Source organism: Hemiscyllium ocellatum, chromosome 11, assembly GCF_020745735.1.
Source record: "Hemiscyllium ocellatum isolate sHemOce1 chromosome 11, sHemOce1.pat.X.cur, whole genome shotgun sequence".
In the NCBI taxonomy this organism is placed as follows: domain Eukaryota; kingdom Metazoa; phylum Chordata; class Chondrichthyes; order Orectolobiformes; family Hemiscylliidae; genus Hemiscyllium; species Hemiscyllium ocellatum.
In genome coordinates this window covers 86,845,372-86,870,484 of record NC_083411.1, presented here as the reverse complement: position 1 = coordinate 86,870,484, position 25,113 = coordinate 86,845,372, and the positions used below count along the sequence as shown (strand labels likewise).

The window sequence follows — 25,113 nt, the reverse complement described above, 5'->3', positions numbered from 1 at the left end:
ATTACTCCACACACACTGGAAGCTAATTTGGATGAACACAAAATCAGTCACATCATCGGCAAAGAGGATTGATGAGGGCAGAACGGTAGATGTGATGTAAATGGGCTTCAGTAAGGAGTTCGGCAAGGTTCCTCATGGGAGGTTGGTTAGCAAGGTTACATCTCATGGAATACAGGGAGAACTAGCCATTTGGATACAGAACTGGCTCAAAGTAGAAGACAGAGGGTGGTGGTGGAGGGTTGCTTTTCAGACTTATGGCCTGTGACCAGTGATATGCTACAAGAATCAGTGCTGGGTCCTCTACTTTTCGTCATTTATCTAAATATTCTGGATGTGGACATAGAAGGCATAGTTAGTAAGTTTGCAGATGACACCAAAATTGGGGGTGTAGTGGACAGCAAAGAAGGTTACCTCAGTCCACCAGGATCTTGATCAGATGGGCCAATGGGCTGAGGAGTGGCAGAGGGAGTTTAATTTAGATAAATGGAAGGTGCTGCATTTTGGAAAAGCAAATCAGAGCAGGACTTGTACACTTAGAGGTAAGATCCTGTGGAGTATTGCTGAACAAAGGGACCTTGGGGTGCAGGTTCATAGTTCCTTGAAAGTGGAGTCACAGGTAGATAGGATAGTGAAGAAGGCATTTGGTATGCTTTTCTTTATTGGTTAGAGTATTGAGTACAGGAGTTGGGAGGTCATGTTGCAGCTGTACAAGACATTGGTTAGGCCACTTTTTGAATATTGTGTGCAATTTTGGCCTCCTCCTTATCGGAAGGATGTTGTGAAGCTTGAAAGGGTTCAGAAAAGATTGACAAGGATGTTGCCATGCTCAGAGGATTTGAGTTAAGGCAGTGGCTGAATAGGCTGGGGCTGTTTTCACTGGAGCTGAGGGGTGACCTTATAGATGTTCATAAAATCATGAGGGGCATGGATAGGATCAATAGAAAAGGTGTTTTCCCTGGGGTGGGGAGTGCAGAACTGACAGCATAGGTTTAGGGTGAGAGGGGAAAGATATGAAAGGGGCCTAAGAGGCACCGTTTTCACACACAGGGTGGTGCATGAATGGAATGAGTTGCCAGAGGAAGTGGTGAAGATTGGTACAATTACAGCATTTAAAAGGCATTTGGATGGGTACATGAACAGGAAGGGATTAGAGGGATTTGGGCCAAGTGCTGGCAAATGGGACTAGATCAGGTTAGGATATCTGGTCAGCATGGACGAGTTGGACCAAAGGGTCTTGTTTCCGTGCTGTACGTCCCTGTAACTCTATGACTCTAATTGGATTTGTGTGTTTGTATTGGAATGATGTCATTTCAAGTTGCATTGTATTTTCTGAAAATAAACTTCATCCTTCATTCTGCTGTAACTGACTAAACATCTGAACGCCAGCTATTCATGACATTCCACCAAATGTTAAATATTTTTGAACAACTTGTTCAGGCATGTTATGACCCACCTCTGGAGCAGGTGGGCTGTGAACTTGCGCTTTCTGACTCAAAGGTAGCGCATCATCAAAATCCCCCCTGCCTAATATTTTTAACCAACCTGTTCAGACACATTGTGGCACTTCTAGGCAGGTGAGACTTGAACCTGGACCTTCTGGCTTAGGGGTATGAACACTAAATGCCATATTTATTTATACATGCAATTGGCTCTTACCCCCAAAGGCACCTGGGCTCATACTTAAATATTTTGACAGACGGTCCATCTTCATTGAGAGCTGTTGAGTATTTTCAGTTTGCTTGAATATACTTTATGACATCAGTTGAAGACAAATTTTTAAAAATGAAAGGCTTCCGTGCCCTCAAATATGTATTATACCTCGTGTGCGTGAATGCTTGTTTGACAGCAAAAACAAGGAACACACAATATGTTAGCGTTTTCTCCATCCTGCCAGTTTGTATGATTTACACTTGTTTGCATTCCAGAATATTAATGCAGTCAGCAAGAAATTGGCATGGATATAGCTGTGCACTTTTTAATTGCATTCCAAAGGGAAATATCAACCATGGGTGGTCCAGGATGGCATCCTTTGGAAATAGTGATGCAAGTTTTCATCACTTGTCTTCATGTACCACATCCAGGTCATTCTGCTTTAATGCGACAGTTGTGTTCTTTTGCAACCTGTTGCTAGAGGAAATCGCTTTATCTGTTCAGTAGAAAGTTTGTGTTATCCAAAAGTGTCCAGAATTCACCAATTGCGTTATGGACAATTCATTTTGACGAATCATGCGTTATACCAGAATGTCCTGTAACATCTAGGGTTTCCTCACTACAGTTTATCAAGACCCTTAGTTTTAATGCAAATATGAGCATATTTTAGTTTGTGGAAACAATTTGGTTACCACCACAATCACCATCTTAAGTATCTGCCCTCTCCATTGCTGGTACATTCAATGAATTCATTCTGCACTGTATACTGTCTACATAGTGCATAACAACTTGCAATGGTTTCCTTGACAGCACCTTTCAATCTAAAAGTATGTTTCAGTATTTTTTAAATGTGGAAATTAGTGAACAGACACTTCAAAAACTTTTATAAAATAACTTAAAAGGGCCTATTTGTATACAATTTATGTGGGAAATTTCAGGTTGTTGCCCACTTATGCAGCTTGGATGGAACTTTGTTCCAAAGCCACAAGTTCTATCACCAAGAAGAAGGGCACCTAGCATGAGGAAACATCGCAGCAAAATTCCTCACCAAGTCACATTTCTGACTTGTAAATTAATTGCAATTCCTTCATCATCTGTAGGTCAAAATCCTGACATTCCCTACTCATCAGCACCATAAGCGGACCAACAAGAGTTTCAGCAGCTCAGGAGAGTGGCTCATCTCCAGCTTTTCAGGGCAATTAGTGATTGACAAAATTGCCAGTGTGCAGCCATGTCCCAGGAAGTAACTTTGAAAAGTTGGTTAATTCTACAGGGAGAAAAACCATCATGTTCTCATTGTCTGTTTGTCTTTTTTCCTGAAGAGATGAAGCATCAGGGTTTTGTTATCTGAATGATGCTGTGCTTGGCATTTTAAAACTGCGAAAGAAGTTTGATCGAGTTTTATACATAGATCTGGATCTACACCATGGCGATGGTAAGATTGAATGTTTGATTTCATCTTTATAACTTTCATCAAGATATTGTAATTAAGGAACTAGAGAATCTCCTATAACATTACTGGCAAGTTCAAGGAAATGCTATTTTATAAGGGCAGGAGCGTTACTATTCTTGCATCATACTTGTCTCATATGTTAGCTGTGAGTAATCCAGTATTGATAATTTAATTCCTTCAGAATTACTACAGAATTTAATTCCTCCACCCTGTTGGAATCAGTTCGAAGTTCACATTGCTTCAGACATGGGATTGAACTAAAAGTCAGAACAGCGTGGCTAGAAATGGCTGACTTGTAAACGTGGCAGTGTGACACCTGACATAAGGCAGATACATTTGAAAAATTATTTGCAATAGGAATGGATTTTTTAAAAATTCACTCATGGGATGTGTGTGTCGCTGGCTGGCCTGCATTTTCTTGCTCGTCCCTAGTCGCCTTTGAGAAGGTGGTAGTGAGTTGCCTTTGTGAACCACTGCGGTCCACATCCTGTAGGTTGACCCACAATGCCCTTAGTGAGGGAATTCCAGTATTTTGACCCAATGGTAGTGAAGGAATGGCAATATATTTCCAAGTCAGGATGGTAAGTGGCTTGGAAGGGAATTGCAAATGGTGGTGTTCCCATGTATCTGCTGCCCTTGTCTTTCTAAATGGAAGCTGTTGTAGGTTTAGAAGGTGCTGTCTAAAAATCTTTGGTGAATTTCTGGTCAGAGGCATTCGGCCCCTTAAACCTCCTCACCATTCAGTAAGATCGTGGCTGATCTGATTGTGGCCTTGACTCCATTTTTCTGCCTGACCAAATAATCCTGGACCACTTTGCAGATCAAAAATCTATATAATGCAGCTTTGAATATCTTAAATGACCCAGCCTCAAATGTTCTTTGGAGAAGAGATTTCAAAACCTAATTGTCCTCAGAAGAAATTCCTTCTCATCTGTATCTTTAACACTTATTTTTTGTTACTCTTTGCTCTAAATGTCCTTGGAGGGGAAGCAATCTCTCAGCTCCTACCTTGTGAAACCTTCTCAGACCTTGCATGTTTCACTCCAATTATCTCTCAATCTTCTCATCTCCAGTTGTGTTTTATCATACAAATGCACAAATTTGCTTTTTTGCAAAGTTTGACTACCTTTTGTCTTTTAAACATTTACTTTGAATGGATTTCTGTGTATGTCACTCTAACTGCATCATCTGATCAGCTGGCATCTATTAATCTAGGAGATGATACACCGTGCCCAAGGTGTATGTGACTTTTGGATTCAATATACCCTGCATGGGCCAGAGGATTTGTGAATGGAGGTTTCTTCTGCAGCTCACACAGGTGAATAGCTTTGTTTCAGGGTCAACTGATATTATTCCTTCGACTCTCTTCTCCACCATCTGGCCATTTCTTTTGTCCTCACACTTCCAAACCCTTCCTGGCTGCTTGTCTCCAGACACTCCAGTCAGCGGCAAAGATTTCCTTTGCATCAAATCTGATCCCAGTCAACTTGAGGTTGCAGATATCCTTGTATTGCACGCATGGGCGACTTGTTGTTCTTGGGTCAATGGCAAGGTCACCATAGAGATGGAACTGTCATTCATTTTGCTCTTATAACTTAACACAGAGTTGCTGTTGACTTGAGGACAAGCGTGCTGGGAATCCCTGCACACTGTTCTCACCAGCTTCCCGGAAAGTAGTGATTTTAAAGCATTTTTGCATCTTCAAATAATCTATAATATCCAAATAGGGGTTTAAATAAATTTAATTGTGTATTTCACAATTTCATTACATTATGTATTGAATTATCTTTTAATTCTTTCAACGAAGCTTTTATTTGACAGCATCAGTTTGGCGCTAATAAAGACTGCACTGTCATTGCTGGGGAAGCTCAGCAGACCTGGCAGCATCTGTGGAGAGAAAACAGTGTTAGCGTTTCAAATCCAGTGATCCTTTTTCAGACTGGACTCGAAATGTTAACTTTGTTTTCTCTCCACAGATGCTGTCAGACATGCTGAGTTTCTCCAGTAATTTATGTTTTTGTTTCAGATTTCCAGCATTTGCAGTTCTTTGTTTTATGAAATGAATAATGTGAGTTTATTGCAAGTATGCTATAATCATTATTTGGTGCAGTGATTTGTCTATGAACACATGGTTGGAAGGCTGAGGCTGTGGGATTGCTTGAGGTTTGGAGTTCTATTGTCTGTGTCAATCAGGTGTCCACTTTGAGATGATTGTCCACATGGTGCTCCTTGGGGAACCTGGGACCACCAGGCATGTTGTGTTAAAGAGGGATGAACTGAGGCAGATCAGAAACAAAGCACACCACACTTATACTATCTTAGGATTTCACCTCCTAGAGTTACACAGCATGGAAGTAGATCTTCGTCCATTCCAATCAGGTTTCTTAAACTGAACTAATCCCATTTCCTGTATTTGGCTCATATCCCTTTAAACCTTTCCTATCCATGTAACCTGTTCAAATGTCTTTTAAATGTTGTAATTGTACTCGCCTCTACCACTTCCTCTGACAGCTCATTCCAACTGTGAATGATACAACAGTGCATCCTGACTGATACATGAAATGCATTGTCTTAGGGCTCTGTTCCTACTTCTGGCCTCCCTTAATGCATTATGGTTGAGATAAGTGTGTTACTTTGTGAACAGAAGCTAGAAAGAAATTAACAGACTACTTGTCATTAATATAATGCATTATATGTATGCTAATAGTCATTTTTGAACAATTTGGCAGTTTGCATCAACGAAATTGCAGAACGTGTTCTTACAGTCAATGCACCAGTAACGCATGCATGCCACAATCTGTGGTCATCTTTGTCATATTTTTCATTCTCTTTAGGTGTAGAAGATGCATTCAGTTTTACATCTAAAGTCATGACTGTATCTTTTCACAAATATTCCCCTGGATTCTTCCCAGGTAAGTGTGCTGTCACTTCAGTTTTTCTTCTTGATAAGAGCATTGGTTCAGAGTTATTTAACGATTTCTTGTGGCTGTTTCTCAAGGAACAGGAGATGTGGCAGATGTTGGAATGGGGAAAGGAAGGTATTATACTGTGAATGTGCCTTTGCAGGATGGCATTCAAGATGACCTTTATTACCAAATATGTGAAAGGTAGGAATTACTGTAAAATTCTGACTCTGAACAATATACAATTACTTTCTTATAAAATATTATGCTTGAATTTGGGTGCCCAAAATTTCACCCATAATCAGGGGCTTCATTGCCCATAACCCACCACATCATGAATTTCTTATCTGTCCCATGTCAATGCAGAAGATACCAAGTCTAAGTCAGTTGTCTTCCAGCAAAGGAAGAAGAATCACAAGGCAATTTTCTGCAGCTACTAATATGTTATCTATCTGAGTGTTTTAGGCAATGACAATCTTGCCACCTATCAGTGATCTTATCAATTAATGTTGATTTATGTGCAGTTATGGTGTTTTGGAATTGCACTGCAATTACCTAATCTTATTTTGATTGAAATCCTTTCTGTCAATAAAGAAGACTTCAAGTTGATTAATCTGGAATGGATTTTTACCTTGGTTGCAGGGGTGGACAGAGCACTCATTAGGTTTTATGACTTAATTGCAATAAGGACCATTTCAAAGATGAAGCATCAGATCATACAGTCACCCTTGTGAAGTGAATGGGTTGTCATCACTCTTGTTGCAGACAGTGGCCTAGAGTATTATCACTAGACTATTGATCTAGAAACTCAGCTAATGTTCTGGGGACCAGAGTTTGAATCCTGCTGTGGCAGATGGTGGAATTTTAATTCAGTTTTTAAAAATGTGGAATTAAGAATTTACTGATGACCATAAAACTATTGTCAGAAAAACCCATCTGATTCACTAATGTCATTTAGAGAAGGAAATCTGCCATCCGTACCTGGTTTAATCTACATGTGACTCCACACAATGTGGCCTTGCGAGCCACTCAGTTGAATCAATTGCTACAAAGTCTCAAAAAAGAAATGAAAATAGATGGACCACGTGGCATCGACTTAGGCACCGGAAAAGTCAACAGTAGAAACAGTCCCTGCAAACTCCTCCTTACTCACATATGGGCGCTTGTGCCAAAATTCAGAGAACTGACTCACAAACTGACATTTTCTGTAATCTGTGATTCCATGAGTATAACTATGTCCTAGATACCACCATCACATTACCTCGATATGAGTTCACAGATGTTTGAATAACACTGATTGTTGCTGAGTTCATGTTTATATGTAAACATTGATAAACTGGTGCTGAGGGTTGTGGAGATTTCACAAAGTTAGAATTGTGGAAGATCAGGACAAAATGCCAGCAGAAATGTTGTAGTGCAGCAGAACGGAAGAGGCAAGTGAAACAGTTGAGTGAATGTGAGTGAAATTTGTGCTTGGCCTGAATCCCGCATTTACAAGAAAGTGTTAGTTTACCTCATGGCTCTACAAATATGTTGCCATGCATAGTGCACCAATCACAAAACATAATTATAAGGATTACTGGATTTCCTGCAAGTTTTACATGGAAAGCCATATTATACACTGTTTGAACAGAGGCATTATGCAGTAACAGGTATTGAGTTATGCTGCACACTCCTGCCAGGTTTTGCCAGTCACAAAGTCCAATTCAGTTGAAACATGTGGCATGCATATCACCTCCGTAGTAATGACAGCTCATTCATCATCTCATCCTTGTTCACTTCCATGGGTCCCATGACCTCAAATAGAATCATTAAATTCAAAATCCTTGTCCACATTTGCAGATGCTTCCATGACTCATCTCTTGTTCTCTTATTATAAATTTCCCGAGGATCTCTGTTTATCCCATTCCAAGCACCTGCTCCTCCATTCTTAGGATTATCTACAGCCAACTCTGCTCTACTTTCTGGAGTTCTCACTCCAATTCTTTTTACCATGTTACTTCTGTCTACAGCTGTAAAATGTATCTTTTCAACTGTGCGCATAAATGTCTGTCTTTATACAACTGGTTTTATACAACAACTGTTGCTTCTCTGTGGAGTGTTTTAGGATTGATTTCAGAGCAAAAGACACTTCTCTGAATTATTGCTGCCAAATTGGAGCAGTGTTTAAACTAACCTAACCTTTTTCAAGCTCCAAAATCTAATTACAGTACTATAATTAATGATTAATTTTGTCTGTTGGAAATATAATTTGGCAGTTGCGTGTAAATATCTGGGTGTGGGTCAGAAGATAATAAGAATAAATGTTTCTTTAATGTAAAGTTTGACAGTTTAAAATACAACAGCTGGAATATGACAAATAAATTGCAGGACTATATAAAACAAAAGTATAATTTACCAAGTGTTTTCAAAAACTAAAAATATTTAAATTTGTCTTGCATGGAATGTTTACTTTATTTCAGTCAAAAATGTCATGTTATTGTGTTGTGTTGACAATTTTATTGAGGATTCATTTATAACAGTTGTTATGATAGTCTCACCATTGACTGTCCTTTTATAAAAAGCATGTTGTGACCTTAAAGCTTAGGCTTTGCATTGAGAAGTGATGAAGGGAAAAGCCTCTGATTTTTGCTAATTGTGAGCTTTTAGATCTGAGTTGGTATATTATGGTGCGATATCTAACAAAGAGCGAGACAGATTAGTTCCTTTTGTTCATACAACATTGAAAGATGAAGAACACTACAATTGTTACAATTCCATTTAAAATTGGTTTGCCAATGGATACTCATGCTTAATATTTTCTGGTTAAATCACTTAAATTAAAACAATGCTCAGTAATTGAATGGTACTTTTCTCAAAGCTAATTTAAATAAATGTTTCTCTAATCAAAATGAAAGGTGAAAATTGTTTGGTATATGTATTTCTCATGTATGATTCCAGATTACTTTTAGATGTATTATGTTATCTGATGATCCTTCCAGCATGTTGAATCATATAACCATTGTCAATTATGTCATGGAAAAAGGCCATTTAATCCGCTGAGTCCATTCCAACACAGGTGAGGCCATCCAGCTAAGTTTCAGCTTCCACATTTTGATCGATGGCCTTGTCGATTGAAGCAGCTCAGTTACTTTTTCAATGTTACAATAATTTTGGCCTCTCCCACTCCATCAGAATTGAGTTCCAGTTCCCCAGCAAGCTCTCAGTGATAAGAAATTCTCCTTGAATCATCTGTAAACCTTCAATCTCTTACCTGAAATCTAGTAATGGACCTTTCAACCAAAGGAAATAGAGTCTTCCTATCCTCTCAATGTGGGGCCCTTGCAATTCATTCCCTATTCCAAATTGGACCATTATTGTTGTTCTTTCACTTCTGCTGCGCCAAAGTCTGGAACTCTCTGTCTAATAGTGTGTGTATACCAGAAACACTACAGAACATCAAGAAGGCAGTCCACTGTCTCCTTCTGAAAGGGTGGGCAATAAATGGTGACTTTGCTGGCAATGTTCACGTCCCGAGAATGAATATAAGCAAAATTTTATCTCTGGATCTGGTCAGACTCTCCTCAAACACAGCATTCAGTTCTGTTTAGACTCACCCTGAACACAGGTTCCAGATCTGATCAAGCCTATCCCAGTGCTGCGTCCAGTTCAGATGAGACTAACCTTGAGCACTGTGTCCAGCTCTGCTCACAGAGACACAGGTACTTTATTACTGGAGGCAAAACTAGGCACAACCATGGAGCTAAAGTCTAGTGACAGGAGTTATGAGGAAAGACTGGAGAAACTTGTGCTTGTCCACTGGGAAAGGCAGCACATAAGTGCTGATCTTGAAAGAGTATCCCGTAGAACTTTGGATGGAAAGAATTGGGGTAATGGGTTAATTCTCTGTCACTGTGACAAGGGATGTTCAGCAGGTTATATATACTGGAGTCTCAGTTTTTCACCATCAATGCTAAGAGGCATACTTTGGTTATATGGATGGAAGCAGAGTGTTATAAAAGAATGAAGAAGTTAGGTGAATGGATAAAACTATAGCAGATACAGTTTAACATGGAGAACTGTGAAGTTCTATTTTGGATTTGAAAGATATGAGTCAGACTATTTTCTCTATGTGAAACGACTGACCAAAAACTACAGAAGAAGCAAAGGGATTTAGGTGTACAGGTGTACGCTAAAAGCTACTGCAAAGCTACGAAAAGAATTAGAAACATATAATAAATGTAGGTCTTTATCTCATGGACAGGGCAGAAGCTGCTGCAGATGCTGGAGATTAGAGTTAAGCTAAGGAGCGTTGGAGGCTGAGGGGTGACCGGATAGAGGTTTACAAAATTTTGAGATGCATGGATAGGGTAAATAGACAAAGTGTTTTCCCTGGGTCAGGGAGTCCAGAATTAGAGTGCATAGGTTTAGGGTGAGAGGGAAAAGATGTAAAAGCGACCTAAGGGGCACCTTTTTCATGCACAGGGTGGTATGTGTATGGACTGAGCTGCCAGAGGAAGTGGTGAAGGCTGGTACAATTGCAACATTGAAGAGGCATTTGGATGGGTATATGAATCGGAAGGGTTTGGAGGGATATGGGCCGGGTGCTGGCAGGTGGGACTAGATTGGGTTGGGATATCTGGTCGGTATGGACGGGTTGGACCAAAGGGTCTGTTTTCATGCTGTACATCTCTATGACTCTATGACTGTATGTCCTATCCCACCAGCAGGAGAGACGCAGCAGAAGTGACAGCACAGTATTGTACAGCTGAGTCAGAGTTCCCCTGGGTGTTCTCAGTATTAACTCTGGACTTCATGAAGTCTCGTGACTTCAGGTTAAATGTGGGCAAGGAAACATCCTGCTAATTACTGCACATGATCTTCCCTCATATTTGGATGTGGTTGGGTGTGCGCAGGCCCTTTAAGAGAGTGGGTCAAATGACCTGGAGACGGGAGCAAAGGGAGACAATCTAAAAATTGACTTTGGATCAGAGAGACCTACAGTAAAGTATTCCCTGTTCTACTTTATCTTTTGTCTACTTCATGTTCTATTTATGGTTCAAGTGTACCATGAACATAATAATTAGCCATATGAGTGGGATACAACCCACAAACTGTGTGCAAATGCCTGTTTTTTTTTTGTTGAAAGGCAGGGCATCTCCTGAACTTTGAAAATGGCATAGGATTGTGGAAGTAACATCGAAGAAAGTGGTCGTGAGACGACTCCAGCTGTGATTGCCACCAGGGAAGAAGGTTGTGCACCTGGGAGAAGACTGAGAGCGATGGTTGATAGGGGGCTCAGGCCACAGCCAACAGCTAAGGAGGGGAGTACTCATCTGGGAGCTACCGGAATTGTCACAGCGTACAGTCACGATGGGTCTCGGGCTACGGGCAACATCAGGAAAGAGTGGTATGCTAACACAACCGATGAGGGAGCAGCCAACATGAAGAGTATTCACCGAGGGGACTTGGACGGTGAATGCCTACTGGACTTGAGTGGCGGCAAAAATTCCCACTGGCTGGAAAATAAAACAATAGCCAATTTGGTGTGATGAGACTACTTTATGAAGAGACAGTAAGTTGGATTCTGAACACAAATATTCTACTGCATAGCAAACAAAGCGGCTGAAAAGATTAAAGATACTGGTTTTCTTGAGTACCATTGGGAGCAAGACCTTCCCAACTTTAAGGAGTCTGGTGCAACCAGAGAAACACCACCAAGATGACACACTGAAAATTATATGAAGGTTTAGGGAGTGATTTTTGCACCAAATCCATCGATGAATGCAGAATGTTTTCGTTTTTATAAATGAGTACAGAATGGAGGAGAGTCCATCACCTAATTTGTGGCTGCCATAAAGAAGTTAGCAGAATATTGCAATTTTGTAGGGTTTCTCCAAGATGCCTAGTGGGGCCGTTTGATTTGTGGCCTCCATAGGAAGCTACTAACAAGGAGAGACTTGGATTTCAAGAAGCTTTCGAAACTTCAAAATTCAAGAAATGGTTGGAAAATACCGCAAAGACTATGGGCCCTGACAACATACTGGCAATTGTACTAAGGATATGTGTTTCAAAGTTTGCCATTCCCCGAGCCAAGCTCTTTAGTATTAATCTGGGAGAAAGTAAAGACTGCAGATGTTGGATATCAGAGTCAAAAGGTGTGGCGCTGGAAAAGCACAGCAGTCAGGCAGGATGATCCTGATGAAGGGCTTATGCCCAAAATGTCAATTCTCCTGCTCCTCGGATGCTGTCTGACCTGCTATGCTTTTCCATCACCACACTTTTCAGCTCTTATTATTGTTTACATAGTTAAGCAATATACAAACAAATTGCTCAGCGTAAGGAAAGCAACTTTTTTTTTGCATGTCAATTTGAAGTATAAATACATAAATTATAATTGCATAAATTGACCATTTAACTTGGAACATCACTTCTCAGAATTTTAGGTTAGAATGAATGAGAGAGTATATTCTGCACCATGCAAATTGTGATTTAATATGTTAATTCCATTAATTTTTATGCTTGGATTTTTGAACTTGAAAGTTATGGTTTTTCTGTGAGTCTGAAGTGGTTTGATGATTAACTTGTAAGTATTTTTGTAGTTCCAGTGATTTCTTTTAAAACACTTTCAAAGAAAGACTTCTTGAACCTGATCAGGTGTACCCGAGAACTCTGTGGGAAGCTAGAGAAGTGATTGCTGGGCCTCTTGCTGAGGTATTTGTATCATCGATAGTCACAGGTGAGGTGCCGGAAGACTGGAGGTTGGCAAACGTGGTGCCACTGTTTAAGAAGGGCAGTAAAGACAAGCCAGGGAACTATAGACCGGTGAGTGGCGGACAATTTGTTGGAGAGAATCCTGAGGGACAGGATATACATGTATTTGGAAAGGCAAGGACTGATTAGTCAACTTGGCTTTATGCGTGGGAAATAATGTCTCACAAACTTGATTGAGTTGTTTGAAGAAGTAACAAAGAGGATTGATGAGTGCAGAGCAGTAGCTGTCATCAATATGGACTTCAGTAAGGCGTTCGACAAGGTTCCCCATGGGAGACTGATTAGCAAGGTTAGATCTCATGAAATACAGGGAGAACTAGCCATTTGGATACAGAAGTGGCTCAAAGGTAGAAGACAGAGGGTGGTGGTGGAGGGTTGTTATTCAGACTGGAGGCCTGTGACCAGTGGAGTGCCACAAGGATCGGTGCTGGGTCCTCTACTTTTTGTAATTTACATAAATTATTTGGATGTGAGCATAAGAGGTACAGTTAGTAAGTTTGCAGATGACACCAAAATTGGACAAGTAGTGGACAGCAAAGTGGGTTACCTCAGATTACAACAGGATCTGGACCAGATGGACCAATGGGCTGAGAAATGGCAGATGGAGTTTAATTCAGATAAATGCGAGGTGCTGCATTTTGGGAAAGCAAATCTTAGCAAGACTTATACACTTAATGGTAAGGTCCTGGGGAGTGTTGCTGAACAAAGAGACCTTGGAGTGCAGGTTCATAGCTCCTTGAAAGTGGAGTCGCAGGTAGATAGGATAGTGAAGAAGGTGTTTGGTATGCTTTTCTTTATTGGTCAGAGTATTGAGTGCAGGAGTTGGGAGGTTATGTTGCAGCTGTACAGGACATTGGTTAGGCCACTGTTGGAATATTGCGTGCAATTCTGGTCTCCTTCCTATCGGAATGATGTTGTGAAACTTGAAAGGGTTCAGAAAAGATTTACAAGGATGTTGCCAGGGTTGGAGGATTTGAGCTACAGGGAGAGGCTGAACAGGTTGGGGCTGTTTCCCCTGGAGCATCGGAGGCTGAGGGGTGACCTTATAGAGGTTTACAAAATTATGAGGGACATGGATAGGATAAATAGACAAAGTCTTATCCCTGGGTTCGGGGAGTTCAGAACTAGAGGGCATAGGTTTAGGGTGAGAGGGGAAAGATATAAAAGATACCTAAGGAGAGTGGTATGTGTATGGAATGAGCTGCCAGAGGATGTGGTGGAGGCTGGTACAACTGCAACACTTAAGAGCCATTTGGATGGGTATATGAATAAGAAGGGTTTGGAGGGATATGGGCCAGGTTCTGGCAGGTGGGACTAGATTGGGTTGGGATATCTGGTCGGCATGGACGAGTTGGACCAAAGGGTCTGTTTCCATGCTGAACATCTCTATGACTCTATGAATAGTAATGGGTTTTGATTACATTGAGAGACTTTTATGGGTGAACAGAGTAAACAGTTGAGTAATAGGTTCCAGTTCAGACATTGAGGGGTTAATTTTTGTTTCTTCCTGTTGATTGGGAAAACACTCATAACTTGGGAGAAAGCATTTTTTTTTAGTTTCAGTTTGCGTAGCTCTGCAGCCATTGTGGTTGTAGATGGAATCATAGAATCATAAAGTTATACAGTGTGGAAACAGACCCTTCAGTGCAAATTCTAATTTCAGGTTTCTTTTCTTCCAATTCTAAATGTCAGGTAATCACTGGTGACCTGTGGTGACCTGATATCCTAATCTAATCCCATATCGCTTTCGGCCCTTCCAATTCACATCCCCATCCAGATGCTTTTTTAGATGTTGGCATTGTACCCACCTCCACCATTTCCTCTTGCAGCTCATTCCATGCATGCATTGTCCTCTGTATGAAAACAATTGCCCCGCAGGTTCCTTTTAGAACTTTGTCCTCTCACCTTAAACCTGTGCCCTCTAGTTTTGGTGTCCCCTACCCTGAGAAAAAGACCTTGGCTTTTCACCCTATTTATGCCTCTATGAGGTCACCCCTCAGCCTCTGACATTCCAGGGGAAAACAAGCCCCAGCCTATTCAGCCTCTCCTTCTAACTAAAACCTTCCAATCCCAGCAGCATCCTTGTAAATCTTTTCTGAACCCTTTCAAGTTTAACAACATCTTTACTTTGACATAGATTCATGGAGACGTACAGCACGGAAACAGACCCTCCTGGTCCAACTCGTCCATGCCGACCAGATATCCCAACCCAATCTAATCCCACCTGCCAGCACCTGGCCCATATCCCTCCAAACCTTTCCTATTCATATACCCATCCAGATGCTTTTTAAATGTTGCAATTATAGTAGATGCTCCTGAAAAAAGCAGAAAATATCATTCGAATTGTTAGAAATGGGTTGCCTTACTTTACCTGAAGAAATTTAGTGAGAGTTCCAGACCAAAAGTGTTTGGTCAAAATCTTGAAGGGGTCCTTTGAAGCAGAAGAAAGTTTAAGCTCGTTGGTAGGAAAGCTTCAGCAAGACACTATCAGATTTGCAAGTCTGGGAATTGAAGCCAAAGTTTTAAAGTCCTATAGGAGACGTAGAGAAGGGAATTCTCTCTGGTATGAGTAAAGCAGTTCATTTGGGATTAATTGGATTATATCTTTATTGGGATTAAACATGTTAAATACAGAGGAACTTCGATTATCCAGCATTCGATTATCCGAATATCAGATTATCCGGTAAGATTGCAATGTCCCGAATCTCGGCTAAACTGTTATCTGGCATTTGATTATCCGGAATTCAGTTAACTGAATGAAATACTCCCCACCTTGTCCTTCGGATAATCAAGGTTCCTTTGTGTGTAATATGCAAATAGTTTCATTTATTCTATATTAACTTATTTTCTTTTACATGCTAACTTTTATTGTTAAATTCGGATCTGCAGCATTGCATGCCTGTGTTTCGGTGAGGGGCCACCTTGCTAACATTAAAAAGAAAACCAAAAATATTATTTATCAGTATGGCATCTGACTTGTCCTGTAATAGCATCAGCCGGGATCATGAGAATTGAGGACATTTAGTAGGATTTTTGACTCCACCAGATTCAAGAGGGATCTGTGTCTGTCTTTTCCAAATAATAGCTGTTTCATTGTTCTGGACATAACGCGACCATGTTGGAGAATTTGAAGATGACTTTGAATGTTGCTCAGATATTGCTGGAAATGGAAATTTTATTAGTGAATTATTCAAAATCTTTGATAACATCTAAACTGAGAAGGGTAACATATCTTTAATGTAAAAGTAAAAGTAGAATTTGGTAAAGATGATATGCTTCAAGTGATTATCTGACATTTAGAATTGGGATAAAAGAAACCTGAAGTTAGAATGCCACAGCTATATTTAGTTAAAATATATCTAGAAATTAGACAAGTTAAAAGAGAGTCAGAAAATGTTGGACATAGAGATAAGAAAACCTGAATTGGAAAGGGAGGAAAAACAGGGAAATGGAATTAAACAGAGTTAAACTTCAAAGGGTTAGGGAGCTTAGGGGACATGAGTTGGCCAAAGAAAAGCTGAAGAGTAAAGACAGAAGGAAGACATAGTGGTTCTGATGAATATGATGCTTCCAATGACGGATTTGATTTATCTAAGAATCTGCGCTTAGTGTCTTTATTCAATGAGAATGGATTTGAAAGGTATTCTGCTTTGTTTGCAAAGATTGCTGAACAGATAAAAGTGACCAAGTGGGATTTGGAGCTTAATTTTGTGATGTTTTGACAGGTACCGCTACACTTGTTTCACAAAAGAACAATCCATAGTGTACAAAACTGATAAAGGGTCTTTTGTGAGCGAGGTCTGAAGTTTATCAAAAACAATTTAAGATGAAAGAAAGAATCCTAATCAGATATTTGTCAAATGTAAAAGAGAGAAAGAAACAATGTGAAGTCAGTTATTTGGATCGTTTAAGCTGGATAACAATTTTGAAAACACACTGTATGTTCTTCAGAGACTGGCTACTCTTCAGGAGTGTCCACTGCTCCTGGTGGTGTTGCTGATATCAGAGTGCTGGGTGGCAGGACTTCCTCCCCAGTGGTCCACCTCAAGTCAGTTAACAGTTTAAAGGCAGAATTGTTAACAACAGCTACAAAAGAGAAAAATAGGTGATGATTATGATCTGATTTTGTTGAACTTGATGTTGAACATGGAAGCCTGTGAAGTGTTTCATAGGTGCTATCCCCCAAAATTAAGTTGTACTTCTTTGCAGTAGTGTAGGAGGTCAAGATCAGCGTAGGAATGGTATGGAGAATTAAAAATTTGGGTAATTAAAAAGTGAAGATCAGATTTGAGGGCACAATGAATTGATCAAATTGATCGTTTAATTTGCCTTTGGCTTCCCTCACTTTGTGAGGACCAAATCGGGTATGCTAGGGTTTTGGTAATCTAAACTGTAGAAGAAAAAGAAGTTTAAACAAAAAAGAGTGGATTTAAGATCAGAACCAACAGGACGCAAAGAAATTAAACATTCAATTTAGAAGCATAATGCAGGAAGGTTAAAATTAATGAAAGTTGTGGGATTGAAAAGTAAATAAAACTGCTCAGTGTCATTATTAGTTTGAAGACCTCGTGGATCACATTTATATTCTAGAAAAAAGAATGCATACAGCCCAACCATTAACATAGACATGATTAAAACCTAAATATTAATTAAGAAAGCTTCACAGTAAAACAATGGAATTTATCCTTTATAATTTCTGCCATTAAAACTCGTTAGCGCTTGCTAAAAGGGTTGAGGGGAATAATTTCAGAAAATAGTGGAAGCTGGGTGAAGTGAGTGAACGCTCCTATTAGTTAAACTACATTGACAATCAATAGACATTCCTGAACTACTTGAAAATAAATAATGTTAATAATGCTTACCCAAATTTGTGTACTTATTGTGTACTAGACAACTTAAGTGTTGTATTATGAAAGCTACTTTTTAAATAATCTAATTACTTGGCTCTTCTACTGAGATCTGTGTTTATTAATTTCATGATATGAATGTGAGGGGATACTTCACAATGATGGGTCTCTTTGCAAATGTGTCTGGATCTCATTGCAACAGTCTCTGGATCTCATCATTGTTGCATTGCCAATGGGTAGTACTTCCAAGCTCAAGATCAGTTTTTTAGAAAGGGTTTATCTTATCTCAAAAAACAGAGTATCTCACCATCAAGAACAAAGCCTGGAAATTACTGTTGGCAACTTGGAATGTGGGCTTATTTTTTTACTGTAGAATATATGGTGTTTTTCATGAAACCAAGAAATGCAGTTACTGAAAATCTTGAACAGAAACAGAAATTGCTGGAAAAATCCAGCAGGTCTGGCAGCATCTGTGGAGATAAAACAAGAGTCAACATTTCAGGTCCACTGACCTTTTATTAGAAGTGTTCTGAAGAAGAGTCGCTGAACCTGAATCTTTCACACTGCTTTCTCTCCTCAGATGCTGCCAGACCTGCTTGGTTTCTCCAGCAATTCCAATTTTTGGTTCATATTAATTATGTTTACTTAACATGAATTGTGATAACCTTATATATGCTGTTTATTGCAAATCGTAATTTGTAGTTTAACTAATCAACTGAAATGGAGTGAAAAATAAAGCAGTTACAATAATTTTAAATAACTTGATCCTATTGACTGTAATGGTGAATGAAAAGAGATTTCCTTTTCGTTATGCTAACATTGTAAATGGTGGCTTGAGTTGAGAAGACCAATAAATTGGCCTTTCTCAAATGTACGTTTTAAGTTTTACAGCTGCTATGGGTAGCCTAGCAATATCTAGAAGTGTCTATACCCATTAGTGATCTATAGAGTTCCTATTACTTTAATGCTGATTTTATACCAGCCATTAGATGTTAGTATGTTACTATTGAATGAAGTCAGCCACAATAAATATTGCAGCACTTTGCACATTGACCTGGCATAAAACTGTAACTTTTCAGGAACTGCTTTCATATCGTAAGATTCAAGGTACTGCAATATTAACAAAGTTAATGTACAACACTCCAAGAGACACATTTAATTTAATTCAGTAATTGTTTATATTTGATTGCAAGAATGTAGTCTGTTCAAAAGTGTGTGCTTTCAGTCAAAAAGAAAAGTCTCAGTAATATATAGAACATAGAACATTACAGCACAGTTCAGGCCCTTCAGCCCTCGATGTTGCACCGCCTGTGAAACCAACTTGAAGCCCATCTAATCTACACTATTCCATTTTCATCCATATATTTATCCAATGACCATTTAAATTCCCTTAAAGTTGGCGAGTCTACTACAGTTGCAGGCAGGGCGCTCCATGCTCCTCCTACTCTCTGAGTAATGAAACTACCTCTGACATCTGTCCTATATCTATCACCCCTCAACTTAAAGCTACATCCCCTTGTACTAGCCATCACTATCCGAGGAAAAAGGCTCTCACTGTCCACCCTGTCTAACCCTCTGATTATCTTATGTCTCAATTAAGTCACCTCTCAACCTTCTTCTCTTTAACGATAAAAACCTCAAGTCCTTCATCCATACCAGGCAATATCTTAGTAAATCTCTTCTGAACCCTTTCCAAAGCTTGCACATCCTTCCTCTAATGAGGTAAGGAGAACTGTATGCAATAATCCAAGTGCAGCCGCACCAGAGATTTGTACAGCTGCAACATGATCTCGTGGCACCGAAACTCAGTCTCTCTCCCAATAAAAGTGAACACACCATATGCCTTCTTAACAGCCCTATCAACCTGGATGGCAACTTTCAAGGATCTATGTACATGAACACCAAGATCTCTCTGCTCATCTACACTACCAAGAATCTTACCATTAGTTGAGTACTCTTTATTCCTGTTGCTCCTTCCAAAGTGAACCATTCACACTTTAAACTCTATTTGCCACCCCTCAGCCCTGCTCTGCAGCTTATCCATTTCCTTCTGTAACCTGTAGCATCCTTGAGCACTATGCACAACTCTACCGACCTTAGTGTCATCCGCAAATTTACTAACGCATCCTTCTATGCCCTCACCCAGGTCATTTATAAAAGTAGTAAACAGCAATGGCTCCAAAACTGATCCTTGCGGTACGCCAGTAGTAACTGAACTCCCGCATGAACATTTCTCATCAACCACCACCCTCTGTCTTCTTTCAACTAGCCAATTTCTGATCAAAACCACGAAATCACCCTCAATCCCATACCTCTGTATTTTGTGCAATACCGTGGGGAACCTTATCAAATGCCTTACTGAAATCCATATACACCACATCAACTGGTTTACCCTCATCCACCTGTTTGGTCACCTTCTCAATGATTTCAGTAAGGTTTGTGAGGCACAACCTACCCTTCACAAAACTGTGTTGACTATCTCTAATCAACTTATTCCTTCTGAAACGATTATAAATCCTGTCTCTTATAACCTTTTCCAACATTTTACCCACAACTGAAGCAAGGCTCACTGGTCTATAATTACCAGGGTTGTCTCTACTCCCCTTCTTGTACAAGGGGACAACATTTGCTATCCTCCAGTCTTCTGGCACTACTCCTATACACAATGACAACATAAAGATCAAAGCCAAAGGCTCGGCAATCTTCTCCCTGGCTTCCCAGAGAATCTTGGATAAATACCATCTGACCCAGGGGACTTAACAGTTTTCACACTTTCCAGAATTGCTAATATCTCCTCCTTGTGAACCTCAGTCTCACCTAGTCCAGTAGCCTGTATGTCAGTATTCTCCTCGACAACATTGTCTTTTCAGTGTGAATACTGATGTAAAATATTCATTTAGCGTTTCTCCTATCTCCTCGGAATCTACACACACATTGTTTGATATTCACTTTGAAAGTTTCGGAATTGTTTGAACACAGCATCTAGTCAAATCATGAAATGTTGTGAAGAATACTGATTTCTGCTTCAATATCCTTTTTCTTTATTTCCGTCAGTTTTATTTTCAATATTTTTGCTTAACCAATGAGCGATGATTACATACTGGCCTTTGAAAGTCTTTGAGTGTAAAAGTGTTGTAAACTAAAAAAAATGAGTGAACATACACCACATTAATCAGAACTGAAACAAATCACATCAGTGCTTCTGAGATCAGTGTCAGAACCAACAAGATATTGGTCCAAGCTTGAACTTGCCAACTGTGCCACCAGTTGTAAATTGTCATTATGCTGTTGAGTGCATACAGGGCAAATTCGGTACATCTTTTCAATCCATTGTCTGATCACTGACACTGTTGCTTCAATGACATTCATTAAATTTTCCCCTTTTCTTAAGTCTTTATTCTGAATAATTTGCTGATAAGTAAATTCTGGGCCCTTATATGTAATGGAAGGTGGATGCTGGATGGGAAGAGTCAGTTTTCACGTCTTCCAATGTGTGACATATAGAACAGCAAGTGAAGAATCCTGTATAAATGTTAGTGCATTAGGAACTAGAATATTGAATTATTTCACTGGATTTCAGAGGATGATAAATGTAATTGTTTATTCCATCTTGACTGAGAATTAGGTTCTAAACTAAATGAAACTATTAGTACCCATTGTTGATCCTATTATTGTTTGAGCTCAATTCTCAGTTAAGAGGACATCTCATGAAATACAAATTGCAGTCAAAAAATCATTTTCATGGTAGCTAATCTTTCACAAAGTTAACCTTTTTGCTAAGAACACTAAAATTCAACAAAATTATCTGGGATGTCAATATGTGTGAGTGGACTATTTGTGAAGCACATAAAAAAACTATTCATGGCAGGGGTCATCTCCAGCTGAAGCAATAGAGTAGGCTACTACCTTGAAACTACAGACCTCAGTGCAAGCTGAAGTGATAAATCTCCTCAAGGGAGGGAGAGAGTGAGTGAAAGTGCATGTTCTTGCTGGGATAGCATCTTGAGTAATGCAGTATGTTAGACATTAACATTCTTACCACAGAGGGTTAAGACATGCATATGTGTTGAGTGAATTGTTATCTTAGCTGTGATATCGTTTTTAAAATGTGTAGTGGAAGCTAAGAACTTCTACAGGTGGAACAAGGGTTATAGTTGGATTCATCTTGTATATCAGCCAGTGATCAGTTTGAGTAAAATAAATGGTAACCCTAATGCTAGATAGAGCATGAAAACCAAATGAGAAGTGTTGGGGGAATCAATTTTTCAAGTGGCAATGGTATCCTCATTAACAGAAAAAAATAGAAATTCGAACAGACTATGAATATTCAACAGAGCTTTGGAATGGGGAAGAACAGAATTCAGACATGTTTCCCATTTCTTCCATCCAATACATGAGCTATACTTAATTAGAAAATCAGGTAAAAATCTGTTGCACTAAATCTGCAATATTTAGCCCCCCAGTCAATTGTGACAGATTTGTCAATGGCACAGTGAGCAAAACAATTCAAGTATATGAACCAAAAGTAAATTATGCATGCGCTTACTGAAAATACGAAGTCTGAATTTGCACATTCTGTTACTAGTGATCATAAAAATTGTCTGTGTGAAGCATGAAGATTTGGAAGGTAGTATTCCTTGAAAAAAGTGAAAGTGTAGCTTCAAACGTGAGGTTAAAGCTTGCATTTAGGGAGAACTCTCAACCTTTCCCCCAGAATGGCATTTGTTCATTCAGTAAATTTTCTTCAACAAAAGGGAACATTTTTTAAAGCCTTTTCAGTGTCTTCTGAGAGTTTCCTGTGGTTTGTGATTTAATCAGTGGGGCCCCCCGCCTGCTGTAGGATTATTCACAAAAATGGATTCTCTTCTCTCTCCCAGCCTAATCTGCTTTTAATTTGGTATGGATTTGTTTTCAATATGATCTGTGTTAGCTATTGAATGTAAATGATTGCAATTATTACAGAAGATGCATTATTTTAATCTGTCTACAAGAGAAATTATATTCTGATGAATGTACAAGCTATCGAAAATTGTGACGAAAGACAGAAATCTCGCCTCAGTTATTCTCTTAGGTCATATTACTAATCTCTGTCCCCACCCCATTGACTTTAACAAAATGCATGCCATTTCTCATGATATGTCTAAATTCTTATTGATTAGACCAACTGGACAGTATTACTTGCAAACAAACTAAAAGAATGCTTTTTGAAGTTGTGTAAGAGCTACAGTCTATTGGATGTTATGTGTGATAGGATGTGTCCTCATTGCTCATTGCATTCACATATGTATGGACTACCCAAGGTGCACAAAAGTGATGTCCTTTTATGCCCTATCTTATTTCACCAGTTCATGAACTGGTCGAATGCATAGATTCTATGCATAGAATTTCTGCAACTGGTTTGAACACGTTTTTCACATATAGTAAAGGATTCCTTCACATTTGTAAAGAATATACACAGCTTGCGTGTTGATAGCAATGTCGTGTCCACGTGTTTGTTTGTCATTACTAACTATACACCTAAGGAAGCCAAATACTTCTGCACTACAGTTCTAAATCATGGTGGTCTAAACCTGGTATCATTGTGTGAATTAGTATTAATTGAACTTCTGAACTCAACAAACTAGTAGGCAATTGAGTTCAATTTTAGCAACACCATATAGCACCAATTACATTGGAGTTGACATGGGATCTCCATTAGGCCCAGCTCTCCCCTCAAACATCTTTGATGCATTCCATGACAAATGATTCAGTGATTGATGTCTAACCACCTATTTCTTGCATATTTCCAATATGTAGGTGATACGGTTGTTATATTTGAATTTACAGCTGCATGTAAGAACTACCTTATAAGTCTGAATGGGCGTCATCCTGCGCTCGAACTCGCCCTTGAAATCCCTTGACATCCCGGTCAACTAATCAACTAGGGGTCTCTCCTACTGTCAACTGCAAACCTACAGTCATAGGTCTTTATACACATTGGGATTCCAGCAGTTCCATGTGAATTGCCTATAAAATTGACCTTTAAAACTCAAAAAGGTAAAGTTGTCATTGTCCTAGTGCAGCGGAAGCTACTCTCTCATTACAGAGAAATGGCTGGTGATGGTTTAAGCTGAGAGTCAAGGCTGAAAAGACATGATTAGATTACTTACAGTGTGGAAACAGGCCCTTCGGCCCAACAAGTCCACACCGACCCGCCGAAGCGCAACCCACCCATACCCCTACATTAACCCCTTACCTAACACTACGGGCAATTTAGCATGGCCAATTCACCTGACCCGCACATCTTTGGACTGTGGGAGGAAACCGGAGCACCCGGAGTAAACCCACGCAGACACGGGGAGAACGTGCAAACTCCACACAGTCAGTCGCCTGAGTCGGGAATTGAACCCGGGTCGCAGGCGCTGTGAGGCAGCAGTGCTAACCACTGTGCCACCGTGCTGCCCATGGAAAGCTCATAAAGTAGCAAAAGTGGAATTTTCCACTAATGATGTAATGGTGTAATGCCAGGTGTGTAGGCTATGTCCCAAAGATTGGCAAATCAGATCAAACAGCATATTCCTTCTGCTGTTTGAAACAAGCAATATACTGACACAATCAACTAGCCTATGCTTACCAAGCTCTCAAGTGTGTCCAATACTAAGTGTGATTCTGCAATTGGGTAACATTTGCAGTATAATCCTGTGTGTATGAAGAGTTATGGTGGTAGCCAATTTAGGTTCATCGGTTGGTCTTGCTAAATGGCGCACCTGCATGTACTTGAAGCTACATATATTTATTCATCAGCTACTGTTCCTTTCAGGCAGAAAGAACATGTACACACAACAAAACAAATGATAGTCATTCTCTTGTTCATTTCTCACTGCAATGCCTTGTTTAAAATTTTAAAAACTTGGTAGTTAACTGCTGTCATAATTACCTGATACTTCTCCAAGTTTCGTGTCCCTGAAGCAGAGTCCACTTGTCCACCAATCAACATACACCTCTCATACAGTATCAATGTTCTTTTTCCTTTACTTTGGTATTTCTTGCTAATTGTCCTGAAGAGTACAACGTATAAAGTTTCAACAAAATGTCTCTTTTTCCAGCAGTATCTATTAATGGTAATCTTTCAATTTGATACTTCTCAGCTATGAGTCTACATAATCATTGAATCTATACTAATGTTATTATAGTTGCCTTGAACTATCAGACTTTGTATTTGCACAGTGCTTTATGTTCATGACTTTGTCTAATCATTTAACTGTCATGCTGTCAGCACAGATAATTACTTCCAGCAAGTTATCACACTGACATTCAAATACAATATGCGCAGTCGACAGAATCTTTCAAAATATTTTGTTTGGTTAATAGGATTTCCTATTAGCAAGACTCATGCTTTCAGATTTTAAGTTAGTTTTGGGGAATATTGAGCGATAAGTCTGAAAAAACTTTTCTTTGAATGTCATGAAAAGAGAACTCATAAAAAGATTTTGCATATTTAGTACGGTTTTCATTATGATCTTGTAAT

General features: G+C 39.5%; 1 protein-coding gene across 1 annotated transcript in view; it reads left to right on the top strand.

Moving 5' to 3' along the window:
- Positions 1-25,113, top strand: part of hdac8 (histone deacetylase 8) — an 80,839-nt gene that overhangs the window by 35,899 nt on the left and 19,827 nt on the right. The window contains exons 5-7 of the mRNA XM_060832657.1: positions 2,973-3,085; positions 5,938-6,015; positions 6,102-6,210. Of these exons, the coding sequence (XP_060688640.1) occupies positions 2,973-3,085; positions 5,938-6,015; positions 6,102-6,210 (300 nt within the window). The remainder of the gene's footprint in view (positions 1-2,972; positions 3,086-5,937; positions 6,016-6,101; positions 6,211-25,113) is intronic.